General features: G+C 64.6%; 1 protein-coding gene across 1 annotated transcript; it reads right to left on the reverse strand.

The window, feature by feature from the left end:
• Positions 1–678: 678 nt before the first annotated feature.
• LOC142434226 (arylsulfatase D-like) lies at positions 679–18232 on the reverse strand. The gene is made up of 10 exons (XM_075538928.1): positions 17934–18232; positions 16939–17088; positions 14164–14285; positions 10872–10994; positions 7507–7930; positions 3814–3950; positions 2644–2778; positions 2055–2217; positions 1554–1675; positions 679–1269 (listed from the first exon to the last, which is right to left on the reverse strand). Coding segments are annotated over exons 1-10 (1761 nt in total). The 5' UTR covers positions 17936–18232; the 3' UTR covers positions 679–886.
• Between the last annotated feature and the right edge of the window lie 626 nt (positions 18233–18858).

Raw genomic sequence — 18858 nt, forward strand, 5'->3', positions numbered from 1 at the left:
GCCGTGAGTCAGCACTGACTCCATGGAGGGAGGAGACCCACAGGGGCGCCGTGAGTCAGCTCTGACTCCATGGAGGGAGGAGACCCACAGGGGGCGCCGTGAGTCAGCACTGACTGATGGAGGGAGGAGACCCACAGGGGGCGCCGTGAGTCAGCACTGACTGATGGAGGATGGAGACCCACAGGGGGCGCCGTGAGTCAGCACTGACTGAGTTAATTACCATGCACACGTGTGCAGCCCTTGGACAGTTAGGTACATGGTGGACTTCTCAGTGCAAGGTCAGTGGTTCAAATCCAGCATCTGCTCCCCAGGAGAAATATGAGACTGATACAGCTCTGAAGCCCTATGCAGGGATGGTGAGTTCCAATGGGCTGCATGGTGGTGGGGATGCGCGTACACACACATGCACACACGCACACACACGCGCGCACACACGCACACATATGCACACACGCACGCACACACGCGCGCACACACACATGCACATACACATGCACGCACGCACATGCACGCGCCCACACACATGCACGAACGCACGCACAGCCCGGGTCACACTGCACGACCGGCTGGGCTGCTCCCAGGTCAGCAGTTCGCGCTGGACCTGCTCCTGTAACAGGTGCCGCCTGCTCTGGGCGGGTCAGTCCTGCTCGCGGGCGGGGGCGGGAGTGGCTCGGACCGGACGGCAGTGCGCTTTTATTTCACGTTGGCGACGCGGCCCCGGGGCTTGGCTGCAAACAGGAGGTCAGTCTTTGGATGGGGACCTGTCCGCTCCCGCGCAGACTGACCGCCTGGGGGACCCGGGCTCTGCTCAGAGCGGTCAGGCGGCCTGCTTGATTCGGGTGGTGGGGGGCTCAGGGATGCTTTTGGGGGGGGCCCGCGCTCCCACTCATGGCCCCGGCTCCTGGGGGGCCCCGCCGCCTTCGTCGTCCTCCTGGCAGGCGCAGAAGGGGAAGGTCCCGCAGCAGGGCTGCAGCCAGGGCTTCCAGGCGATGTTGCCCACGGAGAGCTGCGCGGGCGCGGGCTGCAGGGACGCCCGCTGCTTGTCCACCGCCGCGCCCACGCGCGCCAGCACCTCGCCGTGCAGCGGCTCGGACTCGGGGGTCAGCGGGTGCGCCTCGGAGGGGTCCCTGGACAGCTCGAAGAGCAGGGGCGGGCTGTGGTGCGTGACGCCGGGCCCGGCGCATGGACAGACCCCTCGGCCGTAGCAGGCCCCGGCCCCCTCGGGGTGGAACTGCGGGGTCACGTAGTGCACCTTCCAGGTCCTGCCGCCTGCGTGGACACAGGAATGCCCAGTCCCACCTCCTCGCGTCTGCAGAGACCACCCCGCGCACGCCCCATCCTGCCTGCTAGGAGGCCGGACAGTGGGCCCTCGCATAAGGAGCCCCTGCAGGGTGGACATCCTGACCCGGGAATGCAGCGCTGACCCAGAGCGAGCCCCCGGGAAATGCCCAATCCCTGCACACCCCGTGGATGACACTGGTGCTTCCGGAGGACCGCGCTCATCACCCCCCAGGGGCGTCCCCGCAGCGAGGGGCAGAGTCGGAGCCACTTACTGTCCCTGTGATGCCAGCGGGCAGCGTGCAGGTGGACCCCGCAGTAGTGGAACAGGAACTCGTGGGGCGCGTGCGGGGCCGTCCCCCGCAGCAGGGGCAGCAGGTTGTGTCCGTCCAGCACCCTGACATGTGGGGGGGTCGGGGAGGGTCAGCGGGGGCATTCCCAACCCTCATTCCTAAGTCCCTCCATCCATCCGGTCAGCGCCGACCGCTGGACCATGTCGGACCGGGTACAGCACCCTGTTAGGGAGCCTCACGCTCTGACCCCACGCGGACAGAGCCCTGCCTTCCCCCAGGCGCGGCCGGCGGCTTCAGACCTGCCCTCTACGCTGTAAAGACCGCTCCCGTGCAGACTGACCGCCTGGGAGACCCCCGGGGGCAGCTCCGCCCTGTCCTGCAGGGTCCCCGAGAGCCGTGTCCACTCGAAAGCTGTCATTTTGTTTGATTTTCAGGAAGCTGTGGGTTGCGGGCCCACCCCCACCCCGACTGCCCCGCACGCACCTGTCCTGGGGCACCTGGCCGCCCCCCAGCTGGACCACCGTGGGGAAGATGTCCATCAGGCTGGTGGGCTCGTGGACCTCGCGGCCGGCGGGCAGCTCCCCGGGCCAGCGGAAGATGCCGGGGACGCGGATGCCCCCTTCCCAGCCGGCCATGCCTTTGCCTCCTGTGAGCAAACAGCACGCTGCGGTCAGGGGTCCCCGCAAGCCGGCAGAGTGAGCCACACGCGGGGTGCAAGAAAAATCTAAGCAGTTTGGGGGCTGAGCCTTCCAAGACTGGGGGGGCGAGGGACGGGGAGTGTGGGGGGCGGGCGGGCGGCAGGGAGAGGGAAGGCGAGAAAGGCCTGCGTTGGGGGGGCGATGTCCACTCAGGACGGCCCTGCAGGACGCCCTGCTTTTTGCACGCACGCAGCCTCGTTTTCATTCCAAGGGGCGGCCGGTGGGTTTGAACCGCTGACCTTGCGCTGCGCGGCCCGGAGCTTAATGCACCGCTTCCCGAATCTCGCTGGCCCATCGCGTGCGCCCCCGCCTCGCACGACCCCAGTTCCACCTGCTCAGGTGGGAGCTCACCTGTGCGGTCAGGTGGGACTCACCGCGGTACACTCCGTTCCAGCCGCCCAGCTGGCGCGGCCCGTCTCTGGCCTCCAGGTGGCCTCCGTGGTCGGAGGTGAAGTAGGTGAAGGTGTTGTTCTTCAGCCCGTGCTCCTCAAGGGCGCGCAGGATTTCACCTGGACGCGCGCGGGGTTGGCGGGAAGAGGGGAGAGGGAAGGCAGGAGGCCGGAGGGCTTTAGGACCCAGCGAGCAACACGGAACGCCGCTGACCCCGCCCACCTGCGACTGTGTGCGTCAGTGAGACGTATGTCCGTGATTACGTCAGTGCGTCAGCGCAAACGTATAAATAGCGGAGCGCAGAAGGAGGGCAGCACTGTCAGTCAGAGGCACCGCGGTGCTCAGGCTGCCGGGCGTAACCGCGGGCCCCACGGGCACGGCGGGTGCCAGGACTCGCGCCTTCGGCGGTTCACGCGGTGAGACCGGCCGACAGGGCTCCCTCCGAGGCGCCCAGTGAGGCGGGTCCCAGGAGGAACGCACCCCACGCCGGATGCGCGTGTGCACGTGCACGTGCGCGCGCACGGCTCCGTACCGGGTGCCTCTGGGGCAGCGGTTCTCAACCTGTGGGTCGCGACCCCCTTGGAGCCCCCCCCCCCCCAGCGACCCTCTCACAGGGGGCGCCCGACTCATCACAGTAGTGACGTGACAGTGATGACGTAGCAGCGACAATGACTTCACGGGGGGGGGGGCACCGCCCCAGGAGGAGCTGTAGGACAGGGTCAGGTTTCCGCAGTGCGCAGTCCCCTCCCCCCGCTGTCCTCACGGGCCGGTCCCGGGAGTCCACGGACGTGGACGGACAAGCGGCGACCCCACGGCCTCAGCCGCGAGTCGCCGTCTGCGCGCGCCCCTTCTTCCAGGGTCCACTGCCCGCATGGGGGCCTGTGTGCTGCCCGGAGGCTGGACTCCGTTGCACGTGTTTTTCCAACACGGGGGCATCGCCCGGGGTGCACAGGCCTCAGCAGAGCTTCCGGACTGAGAGAGACTAGGAAGCAAGGTCTGGAGACCTGCACCTGAAGCCCCGCGGGTCCCCACAGAACCCCGCCTGATGTGCAGCTGGAAGCTGAGCCCCTGGGTGGGGCGGCACTGGGGACCCACAGTGGCCACGCGAGGGGGGCGGGGGGAGGACGGGGGGGGCAGCTCTGCCCGGGACTCACCCACCATCCAGTCCATCTCCTCCACGTTGTCCCCGTACGCGCCGTGCCGGCTCTTCCCGAGGAACCTGGGCGTGCTGACCAGGGGCAGATGGACGTGCAGCAAGGAGACGAACAGCAGGAAGGGCCGGTGCTTGTTGCTGGAAGGGGAAGACGGGGGTCTCGCTCGGAGCTCACAGCTCCCTCGGCGGCGGACGGGGTGGGGACAGGGGGGTCGCTATGGGTCAGAGCCCCCTCACAGCGCCCAACGGCAACGTGGGGCGTCGGCAAGACGCTCAGGCAGGGCGGTGGGCTGTGCGTTCGCATGCTCATCGGCACGTCAGGGGTTCAAATCTCCCAGCCGCCCGGAAGCAGAGAGGTGAGGCTGCCTGCTCCCATAGGGCTTCACTTTATCCATTACACTGAACTCCACCATAGTGGGGTGTCGGGTGGGAGCCCCGGGAACCTTTCCCAGCCAGGGAATGTCGTGCAACATCCTCTCCCCCCCCCCCCCACCCCCGGGAGGCAGGACACACACTCTCTCTCTGCTTCACCTTCCCCTGCACAAGCCGCACGGAGCCCCAGAGATGCATCCTCCACCCCTGCATGCACTGGACTTTGCAGCCACCGGCCTGTGATCTCCCTGCATTTTTGCATCACTGTGTGGCTGCGTGAGTCCCAGGGAGGAGGAAGCCATGCACTAGTATCAGACTTGCGGGCTCATGTCGGACTTGTCGTGTGTGGGTTACTTGCCGGGCTGCTCACGGCAAGGTCGGTAGTTCAAAACCACCGGGCGGTCCAGGGGAGACAGATGAGGCTGTGGCCTCCCGGAAGGACAGTCCCGTTCTGTGAGGTCGCTAGGAGCCAGCATCGAATGGACGGCAGCGGGTTGGGGTTACTTTGGGGAATGTGATGGGGAACTCAAGGTCAACAACAGCCACAGATCCAGGGCTGGACATTCATGCCCCTCCCTGGTCTCGGGGACGATCAACTTCTGGAATCTTAACAGTCCAGTTTGGAGACAGGAAAAGAAGATGGTTGTAGGATATAGTGAAGGTCAGGAAGGGGACTGCACGGTGCACATGCAAAACGGGTCCTGACCTGCTATGTTAGTCAGTCCAGATTATCCACATACACTAACCAAACACGCTCACCTCACGGCGCCCCCTGTGGGTCTCCTCCCTCCATGGAGTCAGTGCTGACTCACGGCGCCCCCTGTGGGTCTCCTCCCTCCATGGAGTCAGCGCTGACTCACGGCGCCCTCTGTGGGTCTCCTCCCTCCATCGAGTCAGTGCTGACTCACGGCGCCCCCTGTGGGTCTCCTCCCTCCATCAGTCAGTGCTGACTCACGGCGCCCTGTGGGTCTCCTCCCTCCATCAGTCAGTGCTGACTCACGGCGCCCCCTGTGGGTCTCCTCCCTCCATGGAGTCAGTGCTGACTCACGGCGCCCCCTGTGGGTCTCCTCCCTCCATGGAGTCAGTGCTGACTCACGGCGCCCCCTGTGGGTCTCCTCCCTCCATCAGTCAGTGCTGACTCACGGCGCCCCCTGTGGGTCTCCTCCCTCCATGGAGTCAGTGCTGACTCACGGCGCCCCCTGTGGGTCTCCTCCCTCCATGGAGTCAGTGCTGACTCACGGCGCCCCCTGTGGGTCTCCTCCCTCCATCAGTCAGTGCTGACTCACGGCGCCCTGTGGGTCTCCTCCCTCCATCAGTCAGTGCTGACTCACGGCGCCCCCTGTGGGTCTCCTCCCTCCATGGAGTCAGTGCTGACTCACGGCGCCCCCTGTGGGTCTCCTCCCTCCATGGACTCAGTGCTGACTCACAGCACCCCCTGTGGGTCTCCTCCCTCCATGGAGTCAGTGCTGACTCACGGCGCCCCCTGTGGATCTCCTCCCTCCATCAGTCAGTGCTGACTCACGGCGCCCCCTGTGGGTCTCCTCCCTCCATGGAGTCAGTGCTGACTCACGGCGCCCCCTGTGGGTCTCCTCCCTCCATGGAGTCAGTGCTGACTCACGGCGCCCCCTGTGGGTCTCCTCCCTCCATGGAGTCAGTGCTGACTCACGGCGCCCCCTGTGGGTCTCCTCCCTCCATGGAGTCAGTGCTGACTCACGGCGCCCCCTGTGGGTCTCCTCCCTCCATCAGTCAGTGCTGACTCAGGGCGCCCCCTGTGGGTCTCCTCCCTCCATGGAGTCAGTGCTGACTCACGGCGCCCCCTGTGGGTCTCCTCCCTCCATCAGTCAGTGCTGACTCACGGCGCCCCCTGTGGGTCTCCTCCCTCCATCAGTCAGTGCTGACTCACGGCGCCCCCTGTGGGTCTCCTCCCTCCATCAGTCAGTGCTGACTCACGGCGCCCCCTGTGGGTCTCCTCCCTCCATCAGTCAGTGCTGACTCACGGCGCCCCCTGTGGGTCTCCTCCCTCCATCAGTCAGTGCTGACTCACAGCGCCCCCTGTGGGTCTCCTCCCTCCATGGAGTCAGTGCTGACTCACGGCGCCCCCTGTGGGTCTCCTCCCTCCATCAGTCAGTGCTGACTCACGGCGCCCCCTGTGGGTCTCCTCCCTCCATGGAGTGAGTGCTGACTCATGGCGCCCCCTGTGGGTCTCCTCCCTCCATCAGTCAGTGCTGACTCACGGCGCCCCCTGTGGGTCTCCTCCCTCCATCAGTCAGTGCTGACTCAGGGCGCCCCCTGTGGGTCTCCTCCCTCCATGGAGTCAGTGCTGACTCACGGCGCCCCCTGTGGGTCTCCTCCCTCCATGGAGTCAGTGCTGACTCACGGCGCCCCCTGTGGGTCTCCTCCCTCCATCAGTCAGTGCTGACTCACGGCGCCCTGTGGGTCTCCTCCCTCCATCAGTCAGTGCTGACTCACGGCGCCCCCTGTGGGTCTCCTCCCTCCATGGAGTCAGTGCTGACTCACTGCGCCCCCTGTGGGTCTCCTCCCTCCATGGAGTGAGTGCTGACTCACGGCGCCCCCTGTGGGTCTCCTCCCTCCATGGACTCAGTGCTGACTCAACGCGCCCCCTGTGGGTCTCCTCCCTCCATCAGTCAGTGCTGGCTCCCTGCACCACCGTGCCCGCTAGCCAACCCATGACCTGCCACCCACCCTCAACCGGGTGTCGTTCCTGCCGCGGGGACCCTGTGGGGCACAATGACTGTGGACATGCACAGGAGCAGAGAGCCTCATCTCGCTCCTCTCCAGCGGCTGCTGGATTCGAACCCCTAACCTGTGGGTTCCGCCCAGAGCGCTTCCCAGGGCCATTCCTGATTCCCAAAGACTTGAAAGCCAGGCAGGGGCTGCTCCGTGCAAGATCCCCACCTTTCCGGCAGGAGACCCGTGAAATCCGTACCGATCACCAGGACTGGCCGGTGGCTCTCAGCCGCTGACCTTGTCGTCTGCAGCCCGGTGCTTAACCCGCGGCGACACCCTAGCCCCTTAGCTTGCTTCCTGAGGCCGTGCTGTGCGAGCCGGCTCCCGGGGACCCTGCAGGACAGGGCGGGGCTGCCCCTGGGGGTCTCCCAGGTGGTCAGTCTGCACGGGAGCAGACGGTCTGGTCTCTCTCTGTCCGGGCGGCTGGTGGGTTTGAACCGCTGACCGTGGGGTGAGCAGCTCGAGGGGCGACTGCAGCTCCTGGCCGAGTGCACAGCGCCCGGGAGGAGCGCAGGTGGGCCGGGGAGGCAGGTGGTGGGCGCAGTCCCCCCGCCCGCCCCGGGCGCCCCAGCACCTGCGCAGGAAGGCCCGGGCCTCGCGCAGCATCCTGCCGGCCGCCCGCTCCAGCTGCATGGGCTGCTCGGTGACGCGGCCGTCGCGCATCAGGACGCAGTTCCAGCGGCGCACGAAGCCGAAGCTGCTGTACCAGGACGCGGAGAAGAGCGCGGCCAGGCCGGCCAGGCCCACGATGGCCCTCCAGGGCAGGGACAGCGAGCCCAGCGCCCGGCCGCCCGCCAGCGTGAGCACGGCCAGCGCCAGCGCCTGCGAGAAGGCCCCCAGCTTGGCGCGCAGGGCGGCGTCCACCTCGGGCGGGCGCCGGGGGTGGCAGTCGTTGACCAGCGAGAAGGGCATGCCGTAGAAGGAGTCAAACCCGTGCTGCAGCGGGTGGTGGCAGTGGTCGCCCCGCGCCCGGCAGCTCACGCCCTGGTGCCACTTTCCTGGGGACACACGCGCGTGCAAGGGCACACGCCCCAGTGAGCGAACGCGCACGGGCCCCGCGCACCTGCACACGCGCTAACACACGTGCCCACATGCACCTGCACACGCGCTAACACACGTGCCCACATGCACCTGCACACGCGCTAACACACGTGCACATACGCACCTGCACACGTGCTAACACACGTGCACATACGCACCTGCACACGTGCTAACACGCTCCTGCAAACGTGCCCACGAACACCTGCACACGTGCTCACACACACCTGCACATGCTAACACACGTGTCCACACACACCTGCACATGTGAACACACACACCTGCACGCGTGCTAACACACGTGCCCATGAACGCCTGCACACGTGCTCACACGCTCCTGCACACGTGCGCTAAAACATGTGGGCACTCAAGCACCCCACACACAAATGCACAAACGCTCACACACATGGGCACCCACACACACACATGCGGTAACACGTGAGAGCACACAAGTACCCCCCACACAAACCAACACGCACACGTGTTCTAACACATACGTGCACTCACACACGCGTGCTGACATGCGCTAGCACACACGTATGGACACCCACACGTGGACACAAATGGCTGCACATGTGCACACGCACACACACATTCACACACGCGCACACGCAGTCACTACAGACCCACAGGTGCGCACACACGTGGCTGCACACACGCGTGTACAACCATGCACACACATGCAGGAGTACACGGACGCAGACATGCTTCACACACACGTGCAAGCAAATGCACACATGCACACATGAACGTGTAGAGACACACATACACGGACACCCACATACACGGACACACACATGCAAGCACACCCACACATTTACCTACACACGTGCACTCAGCCGAGTACATACATGAACAGACACATGTGGACACCCCCGCACGTACATACATCCAACATGCACACAGGTGGAAGCACACACGTACACAGAGTTGCCCACGGACATATGCAAATGCACGCGCCCACACGGACAGACACATATGCACACGCAAACATGTGTATGGGCGCACGTGTGCATGAATGCACATGGACAGTACCCACTCAGGCCCACATGCACACACAGAGCACACACATGCACGAAACCTCTACACACAGACACACACATTCATGCACACACACGTGGAAGCACACGCAGAGACATGCAGAGACGTGTACTGACACACAATCACATGCATGCGTGTGCACACACACATGCACACACACGTGGAAGCACACACAGACATGCAGAGACATGTACTGACACACAATCACATGCATGCGTGTGCACACACCCATGCACACACGTGTGGAAGCACACGCAGAGATGTGTACTGACACACAATCACATGCGTGTGCACACACACATGCACACATGTGGAAGCACACGCACACGCACGGGCGCAGGCTCACCACAAGCAGCGGGCAGGCACACAGGCAGCGTGAGCAGCTAGTCACGGATCAGGGTTTCAGAATTACGGGCACGCAGCAGAAGCCGGGGTCCCTGAAGGGAGACTGACTCCCAAACAGCAAGGGGCAAACACACAAAGACCCGGCCGCTGAGTGGGTGCCGAGCCCAGCGGCCCCACGGGACAGGGAACAGGGGGGCCTGGGGTCCCCGAGGCAGGCAGCCTCGCCGTTCTCGGTCAGAGCGGCTGGTGGGTTCGCACTGCTGACCCTGTGCTTCATGGCTAGCCCACTGGGAACGCCACGCGCCCGGGGATCCTGGGAGCCCCATTTTCTGGGACTCCCCCAAACTGCCAGCCGGGGCAGCGCCACCCCCGTGGGTCTCCAGGTGGTGGGTCTTGGGGGCACCGCCAGCCTCATCAGGACGGTGGGCTCCAAGCACCGACCTGCAGGGCAGCAGCCCAGGGCGACTCAGCAGACGCAGTCGCGTTGTGTGGGAGTCTCGGGGGGCAGGTGGGCGTCAGGCTCAGCTGCTCACCGAGAGGTGGGAGGTTCTGATCCACCCAGAGGCGGTCTCGGGGGACAAGCCGGGCAGAAGGCTTCTCCAGGGTCGGCCGCAGACCAGCCGGGGGTGCAGGTCCACGCAGAGCCCCTGGGGCCCCCCCGTGGGAACAGGGTCCGTGGTGCGTGGTTTGGCTCGTGTGTCAGTCTGTGTGTGTTTGCACGTGTGTGTTTGCATGTGTGTCTGTTTGCACGTGTCGGTGTACCTGTGTCTGTCTGTGTGTGTTTGCACGTGTGTGTGTTTGCATGTGTGTGTTTGCATGTGTGTGTGTTTGCACGTGTCGGTGTACCTGTGTCTGTCTGTGTGTGTTTGCACGTGTGTGTGTTTGCATGTGTGTGTTTGCATGTGTGTCTGTTTGCACGTGTCGGTGTACCTGTGTCTGTCTGTGTGGGTCTCTGTGTGTCTGTTGTGTCTGTGTGTCCGTGTTTGCATGTGTCTGTCTCTGTGTTTGCATATGTGTGTCTGTCTGTCTGCCTGCTTTTTTGGGGGGGGTCTGTGTGTCTGTCTGTTTCTATGCATACTCCCTCTGGGACTGCGCCCCGGATTCTTTCATGTGAACTGACCACAGCCGGGAGCACAGCTGTGCAGGGAACCCCCGAGGCGCACCCCCCACCCCTTCCCTGTCGGTGGTGGGGTCCCCTAATGTCCTCTCACCCAGGGGTCTCAGGCCCTCCCTCACCTGCTGGGACGAGGCTGTGAATGGTGGGGGGTCCGGCCTTTCTGTGACACTCAGCCCGGGCTTAACCTGGGGCGGGGGCGCTGGCATGCTGAGGCAAAACTGGGTGCCCTGCCCCCCAAGTCTCCCGGTAAAGACAGCTCTCCCGTGACAATGGTGCAGTTGGGCATTGTGAGCCCTGCGGGCCAGGGAGCAACGCTGGGACGGGAGAGGGGGTGGGGCAAGTGGGGGCAGCGTCCTGCTGCTCTGAGATGCCCAACAGCCCCCCTGCCCCACCCGTACCTATGATCCCCGTCCTGTAGCCTTGCAGGTGCAGCAGCCGGGCGAAGGTGGTCTCGTTGGGAGGAAGCCCGCCTGAGCCTGCGTTCCACTGCAGCGCCCGGTACCCGCCACTGGCATCCATACCTGGGGGCAGGTCGTAGGAGGGGAGAGGTCAAGCCTGCCTGACCTTCCTGCCTCGGACCCCGGCCCGGGGAGGGGGCCCCTAGCGTCTCAGGGTCAGCGTGGGGGTGATCCTAGCATCCGGCAGGTGGGATTTCTGTGAGATGCTGCAACAGGTGGGGCCCCAGGAATATGGGGGGGAAAGGGAAGGAGGAGGGGTCAGCATCAGAGATCCAGCCCAAAGGCCAATGTCCACTCACGGGGACCCTGCAGGACAGGGCGGGGCTGCCCCTGGGGGTCTCCCAGGCGGTCAGTCTGCACGGGAGTGGACGGTCTGGTCTCTCTCCCTAGGAGCTAATGGATACATGGATATGTAGATAGATAGATAGATAGATAGATAGATAGATAGATAGATAGATAGATAGATAGATAGATATGTAGATAGACTGGATATAGATAGATATGCAGATAGATACATAGATAGATAGATAGATAGACTGGATATAGATAGATATGCAGATAGATACATAGATAGATAGATAGATAGATAGATAGATAGATAGATAGATAGATGGATGGATGGACGGATGGATAGATAAATGGATAGATGGATGGATGGATAGATAGATAGATGGATGGAAAGATAGATAGATGGATAGACAGACAGACACACTGCCATTGAGTGGATGCAGACTCACAGCGACCCTGCAGGACAGAATAAAGCCTTATTTTCTCAGCCCCCCCCATCAGTTTTTCTGCCACATAATTTGCATATCGTGCAATTCAATCAGCCCCCCAATCAGTCTTACTGCCGCACAATTTGCATATCGTGCCATTCCACCCTGAGACTAGCTCTGGGCAGGAGTAGAAAGCCTCGTCTGCTCCCGTGCAGCGGTGGGTTTGAACTGCGGACCTTGGGGAGGGTCCCGTGCAAACCAGTGCAGCTCCAGGGCCCCCCTGGGTCAAGGAGACCCCTTGGGAGAGACAGGAGGGCAGAGGCTCCAGGCCAGCACGGATGGCAGACACGCCCAGGACCAAGGAGACCCCACGGCCAGGGGCTCCCCGGCACCTGAACCCAGAGGCGCGCGACCCCCCCATCCCTGGGGCTTCAAGGCTCCACCTGCAGGTCACACGTGGGCAGGAACTCGGGAGAAAGCGTCGCTGTCCCTCGCAGCTGAAAACTCAGGTGCAACTTTCTACTCCTGAACGCCCCGCCCACTCCCATCCCAAAAGTCCCGACCTCCTGCGGAGGGACAGACAGTAAGGAAGGAAGACGGAAGAAGGGATGCATTTGGACTGCCCAAAGGACAATCAAGTCTGTCTTGGAAGAAGCATGGCCAGAGCGCCCCCTAGAGGCGGGGACGGGGAGGTTCTGTGCCAGAGCGCCCCCTAGAGGCGGGGACGGGGAGGTTCTGTGCCAGAGCGCCCCCTAGAGGCGGGGACGGGGAGGTTCTGTGTCAGAGCGCCCTCTAGAGGCGGGGACGGGGAGGTTCTGTGTCAGAGCGCCCCCTAGAGGCGGGGGCGGGGAGGTTCTGTGTCAGAGCGCCCCCTAGAGGCGGGGACGGGGAGGTTCTGTCCCAGAGCGCACCTTAGAGGCGGGGACAGGGAGGTTCTGTCCCAGAGTGCCCCCTAGAGGCGGGGACGGGGAGGGTCTGTGTCAGAGCGACCCCTAGAGGCTGGAACAAGGAGGCTATGTCCCAGAGCGCCCCCTGGAGGCGGGGACGGGGAGGTTCTGTCCCAGAGCGCCCCCTAGAGGCAGGGACGGGGAGGGTCTGTGTCAGAGCGCCCCCTAGAGGTGGGGACGGGGAGGTTCTGTGTCAGAGCGCCCCCTAGAGGCAGCGACGGGGAGGTTCTGTGTCAGAGCGCCCCCTAGAGGCAGGGACGGGGAGGGTCTGTGTCAGAGCGCCCCCTAGAGGCAGGGACGGGGAGGGTCTGTGTCAGAGCGCCCCCTAGAGGCGGGGGTTAGGGGAGATTTTTGTCTCCTGCATGTTGGACATGTTGTTAGAAGAGACCAGGGCCTGGAGAAGGGGACATCCTGCTTGGTCAATCGGAGGGGTAGCGACAGAGGAAGGCCCTAGATCAGTGGTTCTCAACCTGTGGGTCGCGACCCCATGGGGGGTGCTGTTGAGGGATCCTTTTGCAGGGGTCGCCCAATTCATAAGAGTTGCAAATGACAGTGATGAGGAACTGTATTCAAGGGTCGTGGCAACAGGAAGGTTGAGAACCACTGCCCTAGGTGAGGTGGAGGCACACGGTGGCTGCAGCCCCGTGCACAGGTGAGGATGGTGCAGGGCAGGGCAGTGGTTCCTCTGGTTGTGCATGGGGTCGCTGGGGTCAGATCCAGGTGGAAGCTCGTGACTACGACGAACTGTCAGGGGCCCGTGTGGAAACGGCATTTCCAACCCGAGACAGAAAAGAAATCCCGCAGAGAGAACCAGGCTCTCACGCCTGCTGGAGGAGCCGAACTTGTTTCTTTCCGTGCTCTGAGTCCAAACCCGTCTGTGATGCCCCTCTTATTGATCTGCTGAGGGCAGCCTTGGGGGCCGAACGAGTTTCAGTCCTGAATCCCGGAAAACTGCACTTCTCTGCAGGGCTCGCTAAGACAGACAGGACCCTGGTGGCTTGGTGGTTGCACATTGGGGCTGCTAACTGCAAGGTCAGCAGTTCAGAACCACCAGCCGCTCCCAGGGAGAAAGAAGAGACCGTCTGCTCCTGTAAAGAGTCAGTTCTGGAGACCCCCAGGGGCAGCTCCGCCCTGTCCTGCAGGGTCGCCATGAGTCGGCGTCCTCGATGGCAGTGTGTCTGTCTGTCTATCAATCATCTATCTGCAAATCTCTCTATCCATTAGCTCCTGGGGAGAAAGACCTGACCGTCTGCTCCCGTGCAGACTGACCGCCTGGGAGACCCCCAGGGGCAGCTCCGCCCTGTCCTGCAGGGTTGTTGTGAGTCGGCGTCCACTCGAGGGCAGTGTGTCTGTCTGTCTATCAATCGTCTATCTGCATATCTCTCTATCCATTAGCTCCTGGGGAGACAGACCAGACTGACATCCTGGGAGACCCACAGGGGCAGCTCCGCCCTGTCCTGGGGATTTTCCTCTGCGCCCCCCCCACTAGGCGATGGGGATGGACAACCAGAAAGGGCAGATGTGACCCCCCACCCCCACCCCACGCCACCCCTCTCCGAAGGCACCCACCTGAGCGGAAGGCGTGCCTCCCGGTGAGGAAAGCAGCTCGGCTCGGGGTGCACAGGGGCGCAGCGGCCAGGTGCTGCGTCAGCTTCACGCCTTCCTGGGCCAGCCGGTCAATATTGGGGGTCCTGGGGAAACCACGCCCACGTCAGCATCAGGTGGGTGGAGCCCGAGCCCGCCAATCCCGTGCCTGCTGGGTCCAGGGGGTGCTGAGTCACAGCAGCGCCCCCGTGTGGGCGGCCCGGGAACCGCGCTCCGCCCGGCTCCCATTGGCTGGCGACCCACTTCCGGCTCTGGGATTCCTCGCTGAGCACGTTCCCTTAGCGTCAGTCAAGCGCACGCCCAGTTCGCGGTGCTGCGTGCGTGCGTGCGTGCGTGCGCGTGATCGGGAACTGGACCAGCTCCTGGTGCTCCGTGCGTGCGTGCGTGCGCGTGATCGGGAACTGGACCAGCTCCTGGTGCTCCGTGCGTGCGTGCGTGCGCGTGATCGGGAACTGGACCAGCTCCTGGTGCTCCGTGCGTGCGTGCGTGCGCGTGATCGGGAACTGGACCAGCTCCCGGTGCTCCGTGCGTGCGTGCGTGCGCGTGATCGGGAACTGGACCAGCTCCTGGTGCTCCGTGCGTGCGTGCGTGCGCGTGATCGGGAACTGGACCAGCTCCTGGTGCTCCGTGCGTGCGTGCGTGCGCGTGATGGAGAACTGGACCAGCTCCTGATGCTCCGTGCGTGCGTGCGTGCGCGTGATCGGGAACTGGACCAGCTCCTGATGCTCCGTGCGTGCGTGCGTGCGCGTGATCGGGAACTGGACCAGCTCCTGATGCTCCCTGCGTGCGTGCGTGCGTGCGTGCGCGTGATCGGGAACTGGACCAGCTCCTGATGCTCCAGTGCGTGCGTGCGTGCGTGCGTGCGTGCGTGCGTGCGCGTGATCGAGAAGTGCACCAGCTCCCGGTGCTCCAGGGCATGCCTGCGTCTGTGTGTCCCTGTGTCCGTGTGTGCGCGCGTGCATGCGCGTGATCGAGAAGTGCACCAGCTCCCGGTGCTCCAGGGCATGCCTGCGTCTGTGTGTCCCTGTGTCCGTGTGTGCGCGCGTGCATGCGCGTGATCGAGAAGTGCACCAGCTCCCGGTGCTCCAGTGCACGCGTGCATGCGCGTGATCGAGAACTGCACCAGCTCCCGGTGCTCCAGGGCATGCCTGCGTCTGTGTGTCCCTGTGTCCGTGTGTGCGCGCGTGCATGCGCGTGATCGAGAAGTGCACCAGCTCCCGGTGCTCCAGTGCACGCGTGCATGCGCGTGATCGAGAAGTGCACCAGCTCCCGGTGCTCCAGGGCATGCCTGCGTCTGTGTGTCCCTGTGTCCGTGTGTGCGCGCGTGCATGCGCGTGATCGAGAAGTGCACCAGCTCCCGGTGCTCCAGTGCACGCGTGCATGCGCGTGATCGAGAACTGCACCAGCTCCCGGTGCTCCAGGGCATGCCTGCGTCTGTGTGTCCCTGTGTCCGTGCGTGTGCGCGTGTGTGGGATCGAGAACTGGACCAGCTCCCGGTGCTTTAGTGCGCGCGTGCATGTGCGTGATCGAGAAGTGCACCAGCTCCCGGTGCTCCAGTGCGTGCGTGCGTGCATGTGATCGAGAACTGGACCAGCTCCCGGTGCTCCAGGGCATGCCTGCGTCTGTGTGTCCCTGTGTCCGTGCGTGTGCGCGTGTGTGGGATCGAGAACTGGACCAGCTCCCGGTGCTCCAGGGCATGCCTGCGTCCGTGTGTCCCTGTGTCCGTGCGTGCGTCCATGTGTGCGCGTGCGTGTGTGGGACCGAGAAGTGCACCAGCTCCCGGTGCTCCAGTGCGCGCGTGCGTGCCAGAGCAGAACTGCGCCCTGTGGGGTGTTCCGTGGCTGGTTCTCCAGGTGTGGGTGGGCAGGTCTGTCTTTCTAGGTGCGTCTGGATAGACCAGAGTCTCCAGCCTTTGGCTTAAGTGTCTCAACTGCATCTAAAGGCACGTCCAAGTCCTAAGCCCTGGAATCTGAGAAGGGCGCCTTGTTTGGAAACGGGAGCTCCGTGAAGTTAAGAAGGCTAAGAATCTTGACAGGCTAGCTTATTAGGGGGACCCTCGTCCTATAGGAGTGGCGCCCTTGGGACACAAAGGGACACGGGGGGAGGGGGTGTGGGGGGTGTTGGACGGCCACCTGGAGACGGAGGGGAGGCCGGAGAGATTCGGCCACAAGCCCAGGGATGTCTGGGGTCCCCAGGGAGTGACCCTGAGGAAAGACCTTTCCCTGGAGCCTCCTGAGGGAGCCCGGCCCTGCCCACCCCTGGACCTCCCATGGGTGTCTGTGCAGACGTTAATCAGCATGAGGTCACCCTGGGGCAGGGGGTCCCTCACCCTACAGGAGTGGTGCCCTGACCACAGAGGAGGAGGGACAGAGGGACACAGAGGGGAGACGGCTACTAGAGACAGACGTCGAGGTTGGAGAGATGGGGACCCAAGCTCAGGGACACCCGTGCCTTCCCCCACCCCCAGGGGCTGGGAGAGACCACGGGAAGGGCCCTGAGCCACCTGAAGGAGCCTGGCCCTGCCCACCACCCCTGGACCTCAGCCTTCTGGTCTCCAGAGAGGATGGTGGGTTTGAACAGCTGACCCTGGAGCGAGTTCGCAGCTCAAATATGTCACATGTTGGAACCCCTGGGCCGCTTCTGGTGCACTAGCGAAACTCCCCGCGGTGTCTACGGGCAGGTTTCTAAATGCATCACCGACTCACACACGTGAACCCCACCACCACCTTCCAGCTTTACCTCAGCGTGTCGTTTCCATAGCAACCGAGATCCCCGATGCCCAGGTCATCCGCCATGATCAGGAGGATATTGGGTCGCACGGCGCTGTCTGCCCGGAGCTCCCAGGGCTCCAGAAGCAGCCCGAGCGCGAGGAGAACTCGGCAGAGGTCCCTGCAGAGCGAAAGACCCGAGTGAGTTTCTTGCATCTGAGAAGGGAAGGCTTGGACGTTGGTGCTGCAGTCTGCAGGGTGTGCAGACCGATCCTGTTACGGGGAGACTGCGGTGGGTGCGGCCGGGCGGAACTGCCCCACAGCGAGTTCAAGGCTGTCAGCTTTGGGGGGCAAGGGGCCCCGGTGCCCCAAGGGCGTGGCTATGAACCAAAAGCTCGAAGGTTGCATCCTCCAGCCTGCACGGAGGGAGCAGCAGAAGGCATCTGCTTCCATGCAGTTTGACAGCGTCCCAAACCCTAAAAGACACCCCACTAATGCAACCTCCCTGCGCGCGGCCAGGTCTCACTCCGCGTCGCTACAGCGCAGAGCGGAACCGCCTCGCCCCGCGGCTTTCCCGAGGCTGCGATTCTTTGCAGGCGCAGCAGCCTCATCTTCCTCCCCCGGGGCGGCTGGTGGGTTTGAACCGCTGACCGGGGGGTGAGCTGCACGCTCCTGCCCAGGGCGCCTGTGAAGCCGCCGTGATGGCCCTGCCCAGCCCAGGCCGTGGGCGGGAAACCTGGAGGTCAGCGCCCCGCCGAGTTCCACCCGCCCATATTCTGGGGCTCAGCCAAGCACCCAACGTGCCCCGCCCGCCGGGCTGCTTGGGTCCCTCCACCCAGGGACGAGCACCTGCACCCCGGAGCTTTCCCGCGCCCTGGGTCTCCGATGGCGACACGCCCCGTAACTGGAGCGCCCCGCGGTGCAAGTCGCCCTGCGCCCCAGTTTGGGCGCTTTCTGGATCCGGGGACCCGCGGCCGGCGGCGCAGACCCTGCTCCGGGGGAGCCCCCGCCCCAGGGGTGACTTACATGTCGGGGGGTCCTCGGGGCGGGCTCCTAGGTGCCCCCCGGACGCCGGCGACTTCGGTCGCGCGGTTGGGAGCTCGCGGCGCAGCCTGCAGCGCGCGGTCACCAGGGAGGCGGCGACGAAGCGCAGGGCCCGCCCCTCGGGGCCCCGGGGCGCACGCGGCCTCCCGCCCCCACGGGGCCGGCGCGGAAGGACGGGGCGCAGCGGCCCCAGTGCGCTCACGGCCCGGGCGGCAGGGTCCGGCGCCGTGCGGGTCCCCGATCGCGCCCGCGACAGACTGGCCCGGGGTCCGGGGGCGGGGCCGCCCCCACGCGGAGGGGGGAGGGGAAGGGGGCGTGTCCGCGGCGGGGGCGGGGCCCTAGGGTCTCATGGGAGCGGGACCGGGCTGTGAGGAGGGGGACTGGGCGTGGCCTAGTGGCTCCAGGGGGCGTGGCGGTGAGGGGGGTCACCGGAGAGGGGGAAGGAGGGGGCGTGTCCTGTGCTGGGGGTGGGGCCACAGGGTCTTGGTTCCGCTGTGAGGCGCGGACTGGGCGTGGCTTGATGGCTTCAGGGGGCGTGGCGATGACAGAGTCACGGGACGGGACGTGCCCCGAACAAAGGGGAAGGAGGGGGCGTGTCCGTGGTGGGGGCGGGGCCACAGGGCCTGATGGGAGCGGGACCAGGCTGTGGGGCGGAGACGAGGTGTGGCTTACTGTCTTAAGGGGGCGTGGTGCTGACGGAGTCACGAGACGGACGTGCCCGGAGAAGGGGGAAGGAAGGGGCGTGTCCGCGGGGCGGCGGGGTCACAGAGCCTGACGGGAGCGGGACCGGGCTGTGGGGCGGAGACGAGGCGTGGCTTACTGTCTTAAGGGGGCGTGGTGTTGACGGAGTCACGGGACCGGACGAGCCCAGGGGGCGTGTCCGCGGTGGGGCGGCGCCACAGGGCCT

The sequence above is a fragment of the Tenrec ecaudatus genome, chromosome X, assembly GCF_050624435.1.
Source record: "Tenrec ecaudatus isolate mTenEca1 chromosome X, mTenEca1.hap1, whole genome shotgun sequence".
Taxonomy (NCBI): Eukaryota; Metazoa; Chordata; class Mammalia; order Afrosoricida; family Tenrecidae; genus Tenrec; species Tenrec ecaudatus.